Below are 14,224 nucleotides of genomic sequence, written 5' to 3' on the forward strand. Positions count from 1 at the left end.
TTTTTATCCATCCCAATTTTTTGAGCACAAAAATAGCGCACTTTAATATTCTCCATAAAAACCATTTATGAGTACTTAACCCGGTGCTATTTATAATAGCCTTATCTTCTTCTTCTATATGCTGATATAAACTGTATGCAAACAAAGGGTCTAGAAAGGAGCCATCTCTTCAGCCATTCATGTCATCCTGCACAGATGGCAGGACACCAGGCCAGGCAGACAGCAGGGGCGCCCGGAAATAGAGTAGCAGGCATGCAAAGGCAATGGAGGATGGGGAAGAGTAATTATAAAGAGGGAGGACATGGAAGAGAATGGAGAGATGGAGGAAAAAAGATAAAAAAAAATTTAAAAAGGAGCTAGAAAGAGTGACTTCGGCGAAAGAGAAAACAGCCAAAGATGAAAAAAGACAAAATGTAGAGACCCCCCCCCTCCCCATCATCATCAGTGGCAAAAGGGGAGAAAGAAAATAGAGCGTGAAAGCACCAGGCAAGGCCCATGCCAGAGAGGCAGGAGAGTGAAACAGTGGGCCAGACTAGACAGCTCGGGGCAGATACTGTGTTTCAAAAAGAAATGCGAGTAAAACCAAGAAGAAAGGAAAAAGCAGGTGTGTTTGTTGAATCCTGCTGCACTGGTGGGTTTGAGGGGCACATCATGTGTCTCCTTTCATCTGCCTCTAAATCTGAAGCAACATCTTTCCTGTCTCTGTCTGTCTCGCTTTGTATTGTCTCTGCATGCCTCCTTCTCTCTGTAGGAATACTTTGAACAAAGACAGCTCGTTCCATCAAGCAAAAGTGGTGCATTTCACTTTCACATGCAAGAGAGCTTCATTTTATCAGACAATCGTCTGTAAATCCACACTTTTCTTGAGATGCACGACTACTAGTGATCACCTCAGGTTAAAAGTTTAGGATCTCAAGTTATTTGATGCACTGAAGTCAGAGCTCAGTTTCTTAGTTGTGCTTTTCTGGTTGAAGGAAAGTCGACCCCCCGACTGCACCACCTTCATCCCCATCTGCCCCTTTTCAGCACACAGGTAGGAGTCCTCCCATCTTGCAGAACACGGGCGAGAATCACCAGTTATCTCCAGATGGCCAGGAAAGGAGAGTTCAGAAATGAGATTCCCTGGGGCAAGAACTACAACACTGAGCACATCATTTTAGATTCCAGGAATTTACCTAACTTGATTTTCATTTTTTTTTTTAATTCTCTCTCCCAGAAATGTCAGGTAAGTGAGCGAGTACTTTGTTCAGGGACTTGCTCAAGGACACTCCGATACGACACAGGAACTAATATAATGTTCAGAAGAAAATGTGTGTCCTGGTTTTGAGACCTTCACTGGAAGTACAAGACTGTTTAAGCCCCTATCTCACTGGTCTGGCCTGAAATTGCGACAAATAGCCAACATAACCCTTAAAGGACTTTCTAAAATGTCTGGAAATATAATTAGGAATTTGTAAATAGCATGTTGTCATGTCTCTCCCAAACCAGTCTGTAACCTTTCACAATTCTATTTCAGGGAATGTTCAAGAAGCATCAATTGTCTCCAAACCTGTTGCACGACTGTTTAGCACCAGCGTCCACTGCGAATCTTTATCCGGTCAAATCTCGGGGGAATAATATGCAAATGTCAAGTGAAAGTTTTGACTCCAAACGGCAAATTTTGTCCTGAATTTTGCAGACACTTTGGCACATTGATAATATGTGTATTTTCTCACACTTTTCTGTCTAGTCGCGACGTGTCCTGGCCCAGAGAGATAGAATATTTACTTTATCGCATCCTGTCACAAACATAGAACAGACTCTTCATAGAGCTCAAACTTATTACTCAACTTGTATGTACTTAAACACAATTTGTACTGATCAATAATGTTATTTTTGGCATACATGGAATATTGCTGGTTTATATCTTTTTTTTTATTACAATGTCACTCTTCTTTGTATGAATTTCCACTGCTCTTCCCAAAGAAATGGATATCTATCTTGTGAGAGTACTCTGGTTAAGCAGCATTAAGGAGATATGGATGGGAGCGAGCGGAGGGCCGGGTGGCTGCACTGTGCTCTGTGGTGTGTTGTATGATAGGCCGCAAAAAGCAGTAACTCAACCTTAATGTATGGGTGAGCCGATAGGGCTGGGCTGTCAGGTGATAGATGAGAAGGGTTAAGCGTAACCCCCCCTGCTGTAGCGCGTCTCCGTGTGTGTGCTTGCACATGCAGGCAAAGGCCGTAGCACATAAATGGAGTTGTCGGCCCCAACTGACTGACAAACAGGTATTTTACAGCAAAAGACGTGAGCAGAAGAGAGACACATATATAAGTTAATTAATTGCTAAAAAAAAGGTTTTGGACCCATCAGGTGAATATTAATCACAACATGAAAAATTATATCTCGCGAGAGCCCTTAATAGGTTTGAGGCAAGATAAGCTAATTTATAGCAAGACAGGGACAGTATTTTGTTTCAGGCAGCCAACCCCACTGTCATTTTAAGAACTGCAAGCTGGTTAACAAGTTATAATATCCTTGTCTTAGCACTAATCATAGTGCGGATCAGTACAAGCACACATTAACTGGGTGTTTGTTACTATAGAAACAAACACGCAGTATTTGTTACTGTAAGGAAATGAAATGACTGAAAGAGTTGTTTCTCCAGTTCATTAATCCTTGTTAATGGTAAATGGATTTTTACTTATATGGCGCTTCAGCAGTCTCAATGCACTTTTTCCCGATCCATCACATTCACCAGTTTGCTCACACGATCACAGCCATGATGATGGCTGCCATACGAGGCACTCCTTCACCATTCAGAGCTTGAACAAGGACACTACAAAACGTGGCCACGGCCAAATGTGGCATCGAAACCACCAACCATGGAATTGTAAATTTACAGTATGAGCTCTTATCGAATTGGCTTGCTTGATATGAGCAAGATGAAAATGATAGTGACTGAGTAACTGTAATGACATAATTCATAAATGTCACAGCATGACTTCAATGTCCTTAATATACCAAGACCATTTTTCACCCCGAGTTCTGAAAGAGAAAAACTCTGCAGAGCAGATCGACATGAGCACAGACTCAGTTTTACGCCACTAATAACTGATGTAATGACAGACTTTGGAAACAGATCCATTTTCGCCGCCTTTGATTTCACTTGTGCTGCATGCCTATGTAAACCTCCCCCCCTTGTTGTTTCTGTGTTTCTCTTTTACCTCCATCCAGGCATTAAAGGAGGATTTAGATGGCTCTGTTGTTATTTCTGTAGCACAATGGATCAAGCCGTGTAATGTAACCAAACCCTTTTCCTCACTTTTAACTGGCCCTTCCCTCCCTGCCTCTCCATAATATCCACCCCTCCCTCCCTGTGTTGCTTTCTCACACACATACAACCATTCGTCCATTTATAAAGAATTAGACAGAGTATAAATGGTGCCTATGGCAGGGGCAGACACAGGCACAGATCCTCTCAAAGGACTCCATTGACCGGTATTTACTTAAGGCCAGGGACATTAGCCGCTGCCGACTCTACCTCAATATGCCGCTCTTGGCTTCCCAGATTCTGTATGTACATGTCTGACTGTAACACAGAAGCCTGCCAGCTCCCACATCCCAGCCACACTGCAAGTGCGTCTGTCCTTTTGTGCTGGAGTGCCGTTTGTGTGCGTGATCACTGACATCAACCATGCAATGACCAGCCAGGGGCGTTCGGAGCCCAATTGTAGCCCGGTGCCAAGTACATACAGTTCAACAACAGTAAAGCACAGGGAATATCACAGCAGAAGCTAAATTTACTGCAGGTATTCAAGGCAAATTACCAGTACTTAGGAGTTCCTAGTGCGAGTCCTGTGTATTGCAATGAAACAGGACTCAAAATAGCCATCACGGAGTGAAAATGAAATACAACACATGGTAAGACTAACAGGCACTTAGTGCACACATTTAGCTGAAAATCATATTCTTCCCTAAACACTACCACAAAACAACAATCATTGATCTGTGTGCTGTAATTGTTCTTGTGGGTGAGGCGAGGGGCCAGACTGGGGCCTGGCTCAGGCGTTTTACTGTAATTTTCTCATTTATGATGCACATCTATTACCTATCATTAAAGTTGAATGCACAGCAAGCTGTGAACAGCAGTAACCATCAAGCTCACACTGAAAGATACAGGCTGAATAAAGGCTGAATTTCTGCAAATGACTCCATGGACTGATCATCCGGGGAATAGACAGAAATAGGGCCTTTAAAGGATCCTTTCATCAAAGCGACATCCTGCCAGCTCCCCCCAGCCATAACCTCATATAAAAGCCACACACATACACACACACACACACACACACACACACACCAACGTGCACACAGACACACAAATCCTCTTTCAAGAATCAATAATTCAGCTAAAGAGAAGCACATGCTACGCCCCACTGCACTAATCAATAGAAAGCCAAATGTTATTGTTTCATCTCATTCTCTGACTTTCACATTCTAATCTGGGCTGACTAGCACATGCCGGACAGCATCAAAAGACTCCATTAAATTAGAATGTAATACAGACATATCGAGGGGACAAGGGGGGCCCAAATTTAAAAGGCAATTCAGTTCACTCAGCCATTTCATCTGGACAATATGGGGCTCCTCTCTTTATAATAACGTTGTCACTTGTAACCAAAGACAGATGTTCTGTAAAATGTCCATGCATGGGATCAGAAATGTTCCATAAGACAAGAGGTGAGAGAAGGAGGATTGTCAGACAACTGTATGAGTTTCCCTTGCTCCCCCTCCACATCCTAACAACATTTCTATACCACTCCAGCCACATCTCATGGGAGACTGGGGCCATAGCTGGTGTTGCAGCAATGAAGATGAAGAGAAAGACCTGTATGATTTAAACCTATAAGCAGAGTATACGTGTCCAGAAAGGGGAACTTGTGGTGCAGTTGTGTGTGTGTGGGTGCAAAAGCAAGGCCAACGTGACTGATTTTGTCGAGTGGTGTGAACCTGCCAGCCAAGGCCCTTCTCCCCTCTCCGTAATCGAGCTATCAATGATCATTAATGAGAGCGTGAGATAGCTCTCCACAGTCCTCTTGGCCACAGCGACCAACACTCTGGCCTCTCTCCCAGCCTCCTTTTCTCCTATTGACCCTGTCTGTGGCTTTGTCATATCAGCCTACAAAGCCCCCAGCTACGCTAACTAACCATGGAAATGAATGTGAACGTTCGCCGTCGATTTCTAAACTGAAATTCATGCCCTTTTGCCCCACACGCCCCGTTTTTGGTCTCATTTGCATGACACAGGACCCCAGCGGCTCGCTCAAGGATACATCAAACGCTGACGGTGGCAAGATCGGATCTGCGCTGACCTTGGGACTGAACTGCAGCATTGGCGAAGAAGGCCATAGGGAGCCCAGTCGCAACAGAGTGAGGAGGCAGAAAGTGAGAAGGGTAAAGAAAAAGTGGACAGAAGGGAGGAATGAGTGAATTGAGGGGCAAGCCTCGATTGAGAAGCCCAAGAGATGAGCAACTCCAAGATATGAAAAAAGGGGGAGAAAGGAAGCGGGGGATGATGGAAAGACTACAGAAGGGGTAGTGGGAGGGAGAGGCAAGCCATATGGCAGCAGTGCAAATGTATTAAACTATAAATCAGGGGGAGAGCTTGTGGACTGCCAGGTGGGGCTGCAATCAGGTCCCCTCGGCTGAAAGCGCACTGGTTTGCAATCCAGTTCAGAGTCGAGCATGGATGTATGGATAGTATTTTTTTTATTTATCTATTTTTTTGTGTGGCTTCTATAGTTTTACTGCTATGTAAATTCCAATCGGTCCATCCACATTATCAAATCTGACAGGCTATTTTTTTTGCTCAGTGCGAGAAAAACTGAAGGGCTGAGAACGTTTATTCTGGCTTTGAATTTCTCTTTACAACTAGAACTTGACAAAAATTTGCAAAACAGCCAAAATCTAATCAACGAATCAGTAATTCACCACTAAAAGGAACTATTCTCTTACAAATAATATTCATGCAATTATGTAGTTTGAACAAAAACCAGAACAGTTGTAATGCCATCACTAAAAGCAAGAAGGAAGCATGCCTATTCCATTTCTCTATTCAATAATATCCATGAAGTGTTATGTGCCAATGCATTACACCGCCATCATTCACATTTTATACAACTGTACAGTCTTCTTTATTTCTATTCGTCTTAATAGCGAACCACGGGTGCTGATGTGAAAATATGATATGATGATCTACACTTTTAAATAATTGATACAACAGTGAGTAATCAAGCCTTAGATTCCCCCAATATTTCCTGCAGCATTTATCAGTCAAAGCATTCATTTACTATTTAACAGTCTCAATTAGACATCCCAAATGTCAGCTAAAAAAAGATTAAAAAATAAAATCTTGTGATTGTGTTTTAAGAAATCCTTAACCTCTATTTCTACTTTAATGACCAAATGAGACTCATCTGAAGTTCAATGACACAACTGCTGCATGTTATACGTCCCCTGTGGCGCATCGCACCGTCACGGAAATGGACAGAAATTAGTGTTGCGCATGTGGTGGAAAAACAAATAAAGTAATCCCCAAAAGGCTTCCATTTTAATCCCTTGATGGTGCCTGGGTAGTGTGCCCAGCCAGTGTCCTGGCAGCCATCGCGGCCGGTGCTGGGCTGCCATCCCAGAGGCACTGATGCATACTACAACTAGAACAAACACAGGCAGCCGTCCTCATGGCTGCTCTGTGTCACAACCATACCATCACCATCCAGACAGAGGGATTCCTAACCTGCTTGGTTTCCCTCTTTGTGAAGAGTACAATAGGACGCTTGAGCTGTCATAGAAACTTCATGATGGAAGGTTTTTTTGGGGGTCTCTTTTAGAGAAGTGGCATTCAAGCTTTAAAACAATGGCCTACATTCAGCTTGCAAATGCTTCATTAGTAAATTAAATCTGGATCCTAATTCTTTCATTTGATTAATGAACAACAGCCCAGACAGAGCTGCCGGTTGGTGATTTTGATTTGAGAATGCATCTGAATCATGGATGTTACTCCTGATGGCATCTCATCAGGAGCTGAACAGTTTGCAGATGAGGGATGGATGGAGGAGACTGGACAGCTCCCAGTTCTGCTCCAGTGGGCTGAACTAACAGAAGCCCAAAGCCTGAAGCCTTGATCCCTGAGCCTTGATCGCTCACTCTGACACACACACACACACACACACACACACACACACACACACACACACACACACACACACACACACACACACACACACACACACACACACACACACACACACACACACACACACACACACACACACACACACACACACACACACACACACACACACACACACACACACACACACACACACACACACACACACACTCTCTCCTATGGGGTACCTGCCATCTGAAACCATCACAGCCAAAGCCAGCTATCCACTGAATCCCATCTCCACTCAGAGATGAGACGACGATGTAGAGAAAGGGGGGGGGGGTGGAATAGAGAGGAGGGTGGGGAGGTGGGGGGCAGGACTTGAGTGTAGGCGTAAATGAGTGGGCTTGAGGAATGAAAAAAAAGCAGAAAAGAGTGGTGTACCTTGGTCTGGAGATAGTGGGGGTAGTAGTAGGTGTACTGAGGGTACATTGGCTGCTGCTCCAATCGCTTGCCCATGTAGCTGGAATCCTTAGCACTGAGGCAGGGAATGGTGACACGGGGGCGGGAGCTGCCAAGTAGCTAGCAATGGAATAAGAGGCAACAGAGGGATTGTGCAATTCCTGTCTGTTGCTGTCCGCACCACTGTGTCGCGAGCCAGTCCTCCAGGGAGATAGACGGGGGTTTGCTTGCCGGACAGTGGCGGAGAGAATGTCTGCCTCAGATGGGGAATCTCCCAATGAACTGTGTTCCTCAGTGGTCCAGAACTCCGTGTCAGGCAGATGTTCACTCAGTCCCTCGCTGCCCAATGAATGGAGATATTTCCACAAGTGCGAGAACTAGGAGCGTGCTTGTCAGAGAAAATAACACGTAGTGAGGGTGAGGTAGAAAAAGAAGAGGAAAGAGAAGATGCGAGGAGGTGCAGGTGGCAGCAGCTCTGGCAGTCCTATGAATGGTAGAAAATGGGAGAGGAAGAGGAGGAAGAGGACGAGAGGAGGAGGAGAGGAATGGTAAGGAAAATGGGAGAGGACGTATAGGTTCACTTCTCTATTTGAGCTGTTTCTCTCCAGTCTTTAGCCTGGGCTTGAAACTGCCTCTCTCTCAGACACACTGTGGATCTGACTCTCTCACTGTCCCTCTCTCTCTCTCTCGCTCCCTCTCTTCCGTTCCCTCTCTTACATGCACACACACACACATACACACACGCTCACACACTTTCTCTCTTGCCTCTCTAGTGTGATTCGACGATGGCTGCGTGCTGTCCTGTTTGACAGAGGGGAGATATCCTCAGTGCCGGTTGCCGACAGATGCACTTTGTGCAAGAGGCAGAATCACAACACGAGTGCTGAACACAGACACAGAGAGCAATCTCAGTCTGTAGCGGTTGAGCCAGCAGGAGGATGGATAACATAGAAATGATCCCAGTTTCTAAACGATGTGGCACAGACGAATATCAAAAAAAAATCCACTGATTTGTTAGACAATCCACTGAGTTCCAGCTTGTAGAAGAGTGAAAAAAAACACTGTGACTGTCCTGAGCGCCCCAAGGAGTCCTCGTCTGCAATCCTTCCTTTGCTCTTGTAAAATGTGTTCCTTATTTCTTCCTTGGCTGTCTCACTCCTCCAAGCAGCCTGCCTCGTTCTCTTTCTCTGTCACACAGCTGCTCTCTCTCTCGCGTGTTCTTTCTCTATCACTCAGTCTCTCAGCCTGTCTCTCTCTCTCTCTCTCTCTCTCTCTCTCTCTCTCCTTCTCCTCCACACTGACAGGGTGGTAAAGGGGGCTCGTCCGAGGCTTCGAGCGGAGCAGACTGCCTCCTCCTTCCTCTGCCCAGCCGGTGGGAGGGTCTTGAGCAGTTCTGTGCGAGAGAGAGATCCAGACACAGACCAGCGGGCTGCAGCGTTTCCACAACCTGGGAGAACGCGGGGAAGAGGAGGAGAGGAGCAAAGACGAGAGGGGAAGGCGCCAGAGCGAGCAGTCGATTCCCCCTGCTGGCTGCACACGGAGCTGCCACCTGGAACACAGTGTCTTCACACAAATGCCGTCGCGTGACAAACAAGTCTGATTAACTCCAGAAACAGTCCGCCTTGATCAACAACTTTTCATGTGTAACTCGCAGGAACTCTGTATTGAGCATAGGGATGACAAAATGTCTGCCATAATTGCAGCCTATTTTATTTTGCAGTTATTGAAACAGCTGAGATCCCTGTCATCACATTGTACCTTCTTCTTATTCAGTGAAAATATCTTAAATTCTTAAATGACGGGTGCTGGAATTAACATTACCAATATTCAAAATGCAGTGTGCAATAGATCTGCAGGAATAAGACAGATCAGTGATATACATTAGCTTTTGTTTTTAGCGCCAATATGTTGCCCTAAACTTACTTATAAGTGTCGCTAGACTGTGAATATGAGTTTAACATACGTCAACATGACTGCTTAAGAGTATTGTATGTGCTTAGAATAATTTATTTTAAGTACAAACATTCGTATTGGATTTGTTAGTTTGGATCTAGCCATCGTCAACTCAGAGACTGCCAATTGCTAATATGTTCAATACTTTTGGATTATACAAGTACACTAGCCAGTGTTTCAGGTGATAAAAGTTTTTCAGGCTTCACAAAAAAAAAAAGAAAGAAAAATAACCAGAAATCATTGAAATATCAACAGTTGCTTTTGATAGCAGAATGTATTTATCAGCATAAAGCAAATGGAACGTGTTAGCAGTTTTTTGTTGAGGGAGTCAGGTTGATTTTAAAATCCGAACTGCACTAAAAAAGAAATGCAATTCCTTAGGGACTCCCCTAAGTGCATAAAACCACTCAGTGCACAAATAGTGATTCACAGTTGTTCATCTCATTTGATTGAGCATGACCAATAACGTTACAAGTAATCGCCATAGCATCTATAGATTTGTCAAATTATCAAACTCAAATATCATTACGCTATCGACTTCCACGCAAGCACATGCTCAGACACACACAGACACTCAACAATGAACACTGACTGACCCCAAGTCCTGGAGGATGTCTCAATGACGCCAAGGCCACAAGTTCAGGAGCCTCGTTTTTCAATCAATTAGCGAGCCAACTTAGCTTTCATTCCCATGACCTGCCAGGAGAACTGAAGCAACCTGCAGCCAAAAACCCGCCTCAGAAACTCTGCAGAAACAATGACAATTTGCCAAATTACAAATCCGAAAATAGACATGTATCTTTAACACGTTTAGTTTTGTATTTCATCTAATGCACTTGAGAGCATTACACAAAAATGCACAAGGTTAATGGGTCTCGTCAAATAATGGAACTAAATGCATCTGTCCAGACCTCTAGTACCCTCATGATACAAGCCAGTTCAGGTCATATATTTCAAGTAGTACTGCACATCAATTCCAGCTTCTCACAGGGACAATATTTGATGTCGGATCACATTTTAAACATTTGCTTTCAGAATCGAGACACACAATGTTCAAATGCCACATACAGTTTACGACAGTTCTGTGTACCAAAGGGCCTGGTGCATGTGGTCAGACCAAATCGATACCAGCAGAAGAATCCCAGGGACCAAAACAAAGCACACAGGGAAAGGGCAGCCTTTTACAGACATGGGGAGGAAAATATAATTGTCAGATAAGCCACTTTTATCTAAAAGCGGGAGATGAGGCTGATATCGATCGTGGATTACCAGATTAACAGCCTGAGGTTCAACTAGAGACAAACTCTCAGCATCTGTTGAAAGATAGAAAGTAGAGAAGACGGAGAGTGAGACAGATAAAGGCCAGAGAGTAATAGTACAGAAAAGAAGATAGAGAGCAAAAATAAGCCACTCTGGGAGATGGAACCTGAAGGAAGCGCAGAAGCAAAAAAGATTCATACATCTTCATACTGAGCAACCACATGAAGTCGTCTCTGCATCTCACAGATAAGGCTCATCATTTTTATATGTTTATACTGGCGTAAAGTAAAACAGAGAAGATTTGGTCTGTGTGTGACCAAAACTCATATTTCCTGCCCCAAATGATCTACTTAGTCAAAGAATGATGTGACTAGAGGCATATGCTAATTAAACACAAGAGGCCATCGATGTGACGCTAAAACAATGTTTAAACAGTGTGTTTGCACAGTGCTGGATTAATCAGATTCTGAATGGTACCCATTTTGTGAGGTAATTATTTTTTTGGCTGAAATTATTATTATCCAAAGTAGAGCAGCAATGAGAAGTGAATTAATCAGAACCTATTCAAACAATATTTTTATTAGTTTATTAATGGTTGATGTAATTTTTCAAGTAGATTGAGAAGAAGAACCAGAAGGTGGCAAAGAAAAAGGAGATGAAGAAGAAGATTTTTTAAATGACACAGCAAAAAAGTCATTCACTAATCATAAACCTTAGAAAACTAAGTGAGAAAAAATAAAATGACACACATATATATATATATATATATATATATATATATATATATTTCAATAATAGAAACTAACTCAACAACAGAATACAGAATATCTTTAAAGAAGAAGAAGAAAGAGACAAGGAGCCTAAGAAATGAGAGAAGACAGAATGAAAAACAAAATAATGAAGAAGTTGATGAAGCAGATGACGTAAAATAACACAAAGAAGATGACAACGATGAAAAAAAGGTCATGCAGATGAAGAATAAAGTGTAGCCCATAGTGCTTTATAGAAAAGTAAAAAGCTGTGCCTCAAGTTACATTATGGATGTGAAAAACTGTTACTACATTTTCTGATTTTGCCAGATATTCAACAGACTATCTTATAAAGAGATAAATAGTTGAAAATCCAACCTAACCAGTGCTTGAGAGGGGCGATGGTGCCTTTTATTAAACTGAAGCTATAACACTGTTGTGCTTTTTATGAATGCAAAGTGGATAAGACTTTTTATGAAATGTATTTAAATTCGGCGGCATGGAGTGGAAACACAGGGGATTACCGTTACAGAGACACTGGTCAGCCAATACATTAATATTCATCGGTCTAGCCATTAAGAATTAAGAACCGGGAATTGAGACTTGACTCTTGAAACTAAAGAACTTGACCTGTGACCCGCTCACCCCATCCACCCACCCACCCACACACACAATACTGGAAACTACCTAGAGAGTCGGTCAATGTGAACTTTCAGCCTCTTGCCCATGTGCTGGCAAAGATTAGTTTATGAAGGCAATTTGGCATTTAGCGAGTGGAGAGCAGCACTGCACAGTGCGTGTAAATAAACGTCAGCGCTGTGTCTCATTCCAGTGAAGCAGACCTTGAAGCCTCGCCGTGTGTTTTTGCCCGGTGCTAATGGGAGCGCTCTGGTCTGAATCAGCGAGACTGACGTCATAGAGAAGTGATGTGCAGCCAACTACTTCATGGAATGAGAGAAAGTGTGAGTCTATTCTTGTATAATACTGCTGCAATACTTTCTCATTTAGCAGCATAGGCCTGTGACAAAACACAATGACATGTATAGGAAATGTGCCTATAGATAACACAAATATCAAAGACTTTGCACGTTATCACACTCGTCCAAAACAGAATTGCTTCGCATTAAATACTCTCCTCAATGACAGAGAAATGACCTGATTTACAAGCTGATTTGTTGCAATGAAGCCAAAAGTGTGCGATTCCCCCTTCAGAGATACTTGAAAGCCAGCACTGTGAAACATTTGGTGATACTTGTGCAGCCAGGTCTGTCTAACGTTTTCTGAAAACAAAACAGAAGCCATCTGCTGCTCCTCTGCTCCGAGGTCTTCTTTTGATGCTTGTTGATTCCCTTTCTAAATTGAGAACGCGAGTGAGTCATTGACAAGACTTTAAAATAGAGGAAGACAAAGACAGCTGAGAGTGTAACATGGCCCCGAAGGTGTTAAGTAGTTACAATAACCCTTTAAACAAAGTCTACTAATAGATTCCCCTTATTATAATCTTTAACCTTTAAGGGTAAAGGGAAGCTCTAGTTATGGAAGGATCGGTGTTATGAGGAGGCATTAAAAGCTTTAGTTGAATGACTAGACTGACAACACATGTTTGTTTTCTACTAGCTTCAGATAAAAGGCAAAGATTTTGGTGCAGAAAGTGTCAACAAACCAGCTGAACAAGCACTATAGGCCGTCTTGTGAAGCAGCAGAGAAGTAGACAGTTTTGAGCCACACCAAATTCCTCGAAAGTGCATGACCACCCAGCCCTCCTGCCTGCCCCCCTCCCTGAGAGCAACGACAAGCCTTCGTCAAGTCGCTGCACAAACCAAGACGCTTTGTTTCCTGCGGTTTGCTGGACAGTCCTGCCGTGGGTGTTTCCCAGAAATGACCAGATGCATGGAATTCGAGGGAAGGCTGGCTTAGCGCCAGGGGAGGGGTGGCAGGAGGGGAGTGAGTGCTACAAAGAAAGGAGGGGCTGGGGAGGAAACATGGAGTCAAGTTAGGAAACAGCGGGGCTTGGTGTTCCTGGAAAAACCCCCTTTTGCTCCTGGCGGCAGCTCCACTGGGACATACCCAAGTAGAAGAAGATCATCTTACATGTTTAATGCAAACTCACAGAAGTAGCACGTCCAACCAGCTTCTCTGGTAAAGTGAAAGATCAACTAGTTCCAGTGATTCCAAGGTGGTATTCACTGCACACATGTTGCTGGAACACAGACATGAGTATCCATGTTGAAGTGCGCTTGGGGAAATTGATTAGAGTAGAGATCCTACATTCACTCGTGTATTCTGAGAAACTTTGATCACAGCTTTAATGAGGAGCACATCGATGGTTAGATGCTGCTTGGAAGTTCATATTATTCCACTGAGCAGTGAAGACGTAGGAATCGGTATAGTTTAAGATCAAAATAGTCAACCATAAAGCTTGTGATTCCTTGGTTGGATGGTGAATCCTGGGTTGAATTTTAACTTACGGATGGGCAGGGAAAATCTCAATGTCTGGTTATTTCTACACACTAAAACAAATGACTTTGAATGATCCCAGGAGCTACGTTGTCATATTGTCTGTGTTCCACTCACATGTGGTCAAATGCCCCTTTTAGGAAATGCAATTATAAAATGTCAAAATTCAGTATTGTTATGATGTAGAATACA

The 14,224-nt window shown here is 43.3% G+C and overlaps 1 protein-coding gene across 6 annotated transcripts in view; it reads right to left on the reverse strand.

Moving 5' to 3' along the window:
• LOC308122773 (RNA-binding motif, single-stranded-interacting protein 3) overlaps positions 1-14,224 on the reverse strand; it is a 291,407-nt gene that overhangs the window by 196,734 nt on the left and 80,449 nt on the right. The window contains exon 1 of one of the 6 annotated variants that reach the window (XM_080484836.1): positions 7,596-9,070. The exons of 3 other annotated variants lie outside the window; for them this stretch is intronic. In XM_080484836.1, the coding sequence (XP_080340962.1) occupies positions 7,596-7,670 (75 nt within the window). In that variant the 5' untranslated portion in view covers positions 7,671-9,070. Of the gene's footprint in view, positions 1-7,595; positions 9,071-14,224 lie in introns of those variants that run through there. 2 more of the 6 variants (XM_080484838.1, XM_080484839.1) reach the window with 2 other exon arrangements.

The sequence above is a fragment of the Lipophrys pholis genome, assembly GCF_963383615.2.
Source record: "Lipophrys pholis genome assembly, chromosome: 17".
Classification (NCBI taxonomy): Eukaryota; Metazoa; Chordata; class Actinopteri; order Blenniiformes; family Blenniidae; genus Lipophrys; species Lipophrys pholis.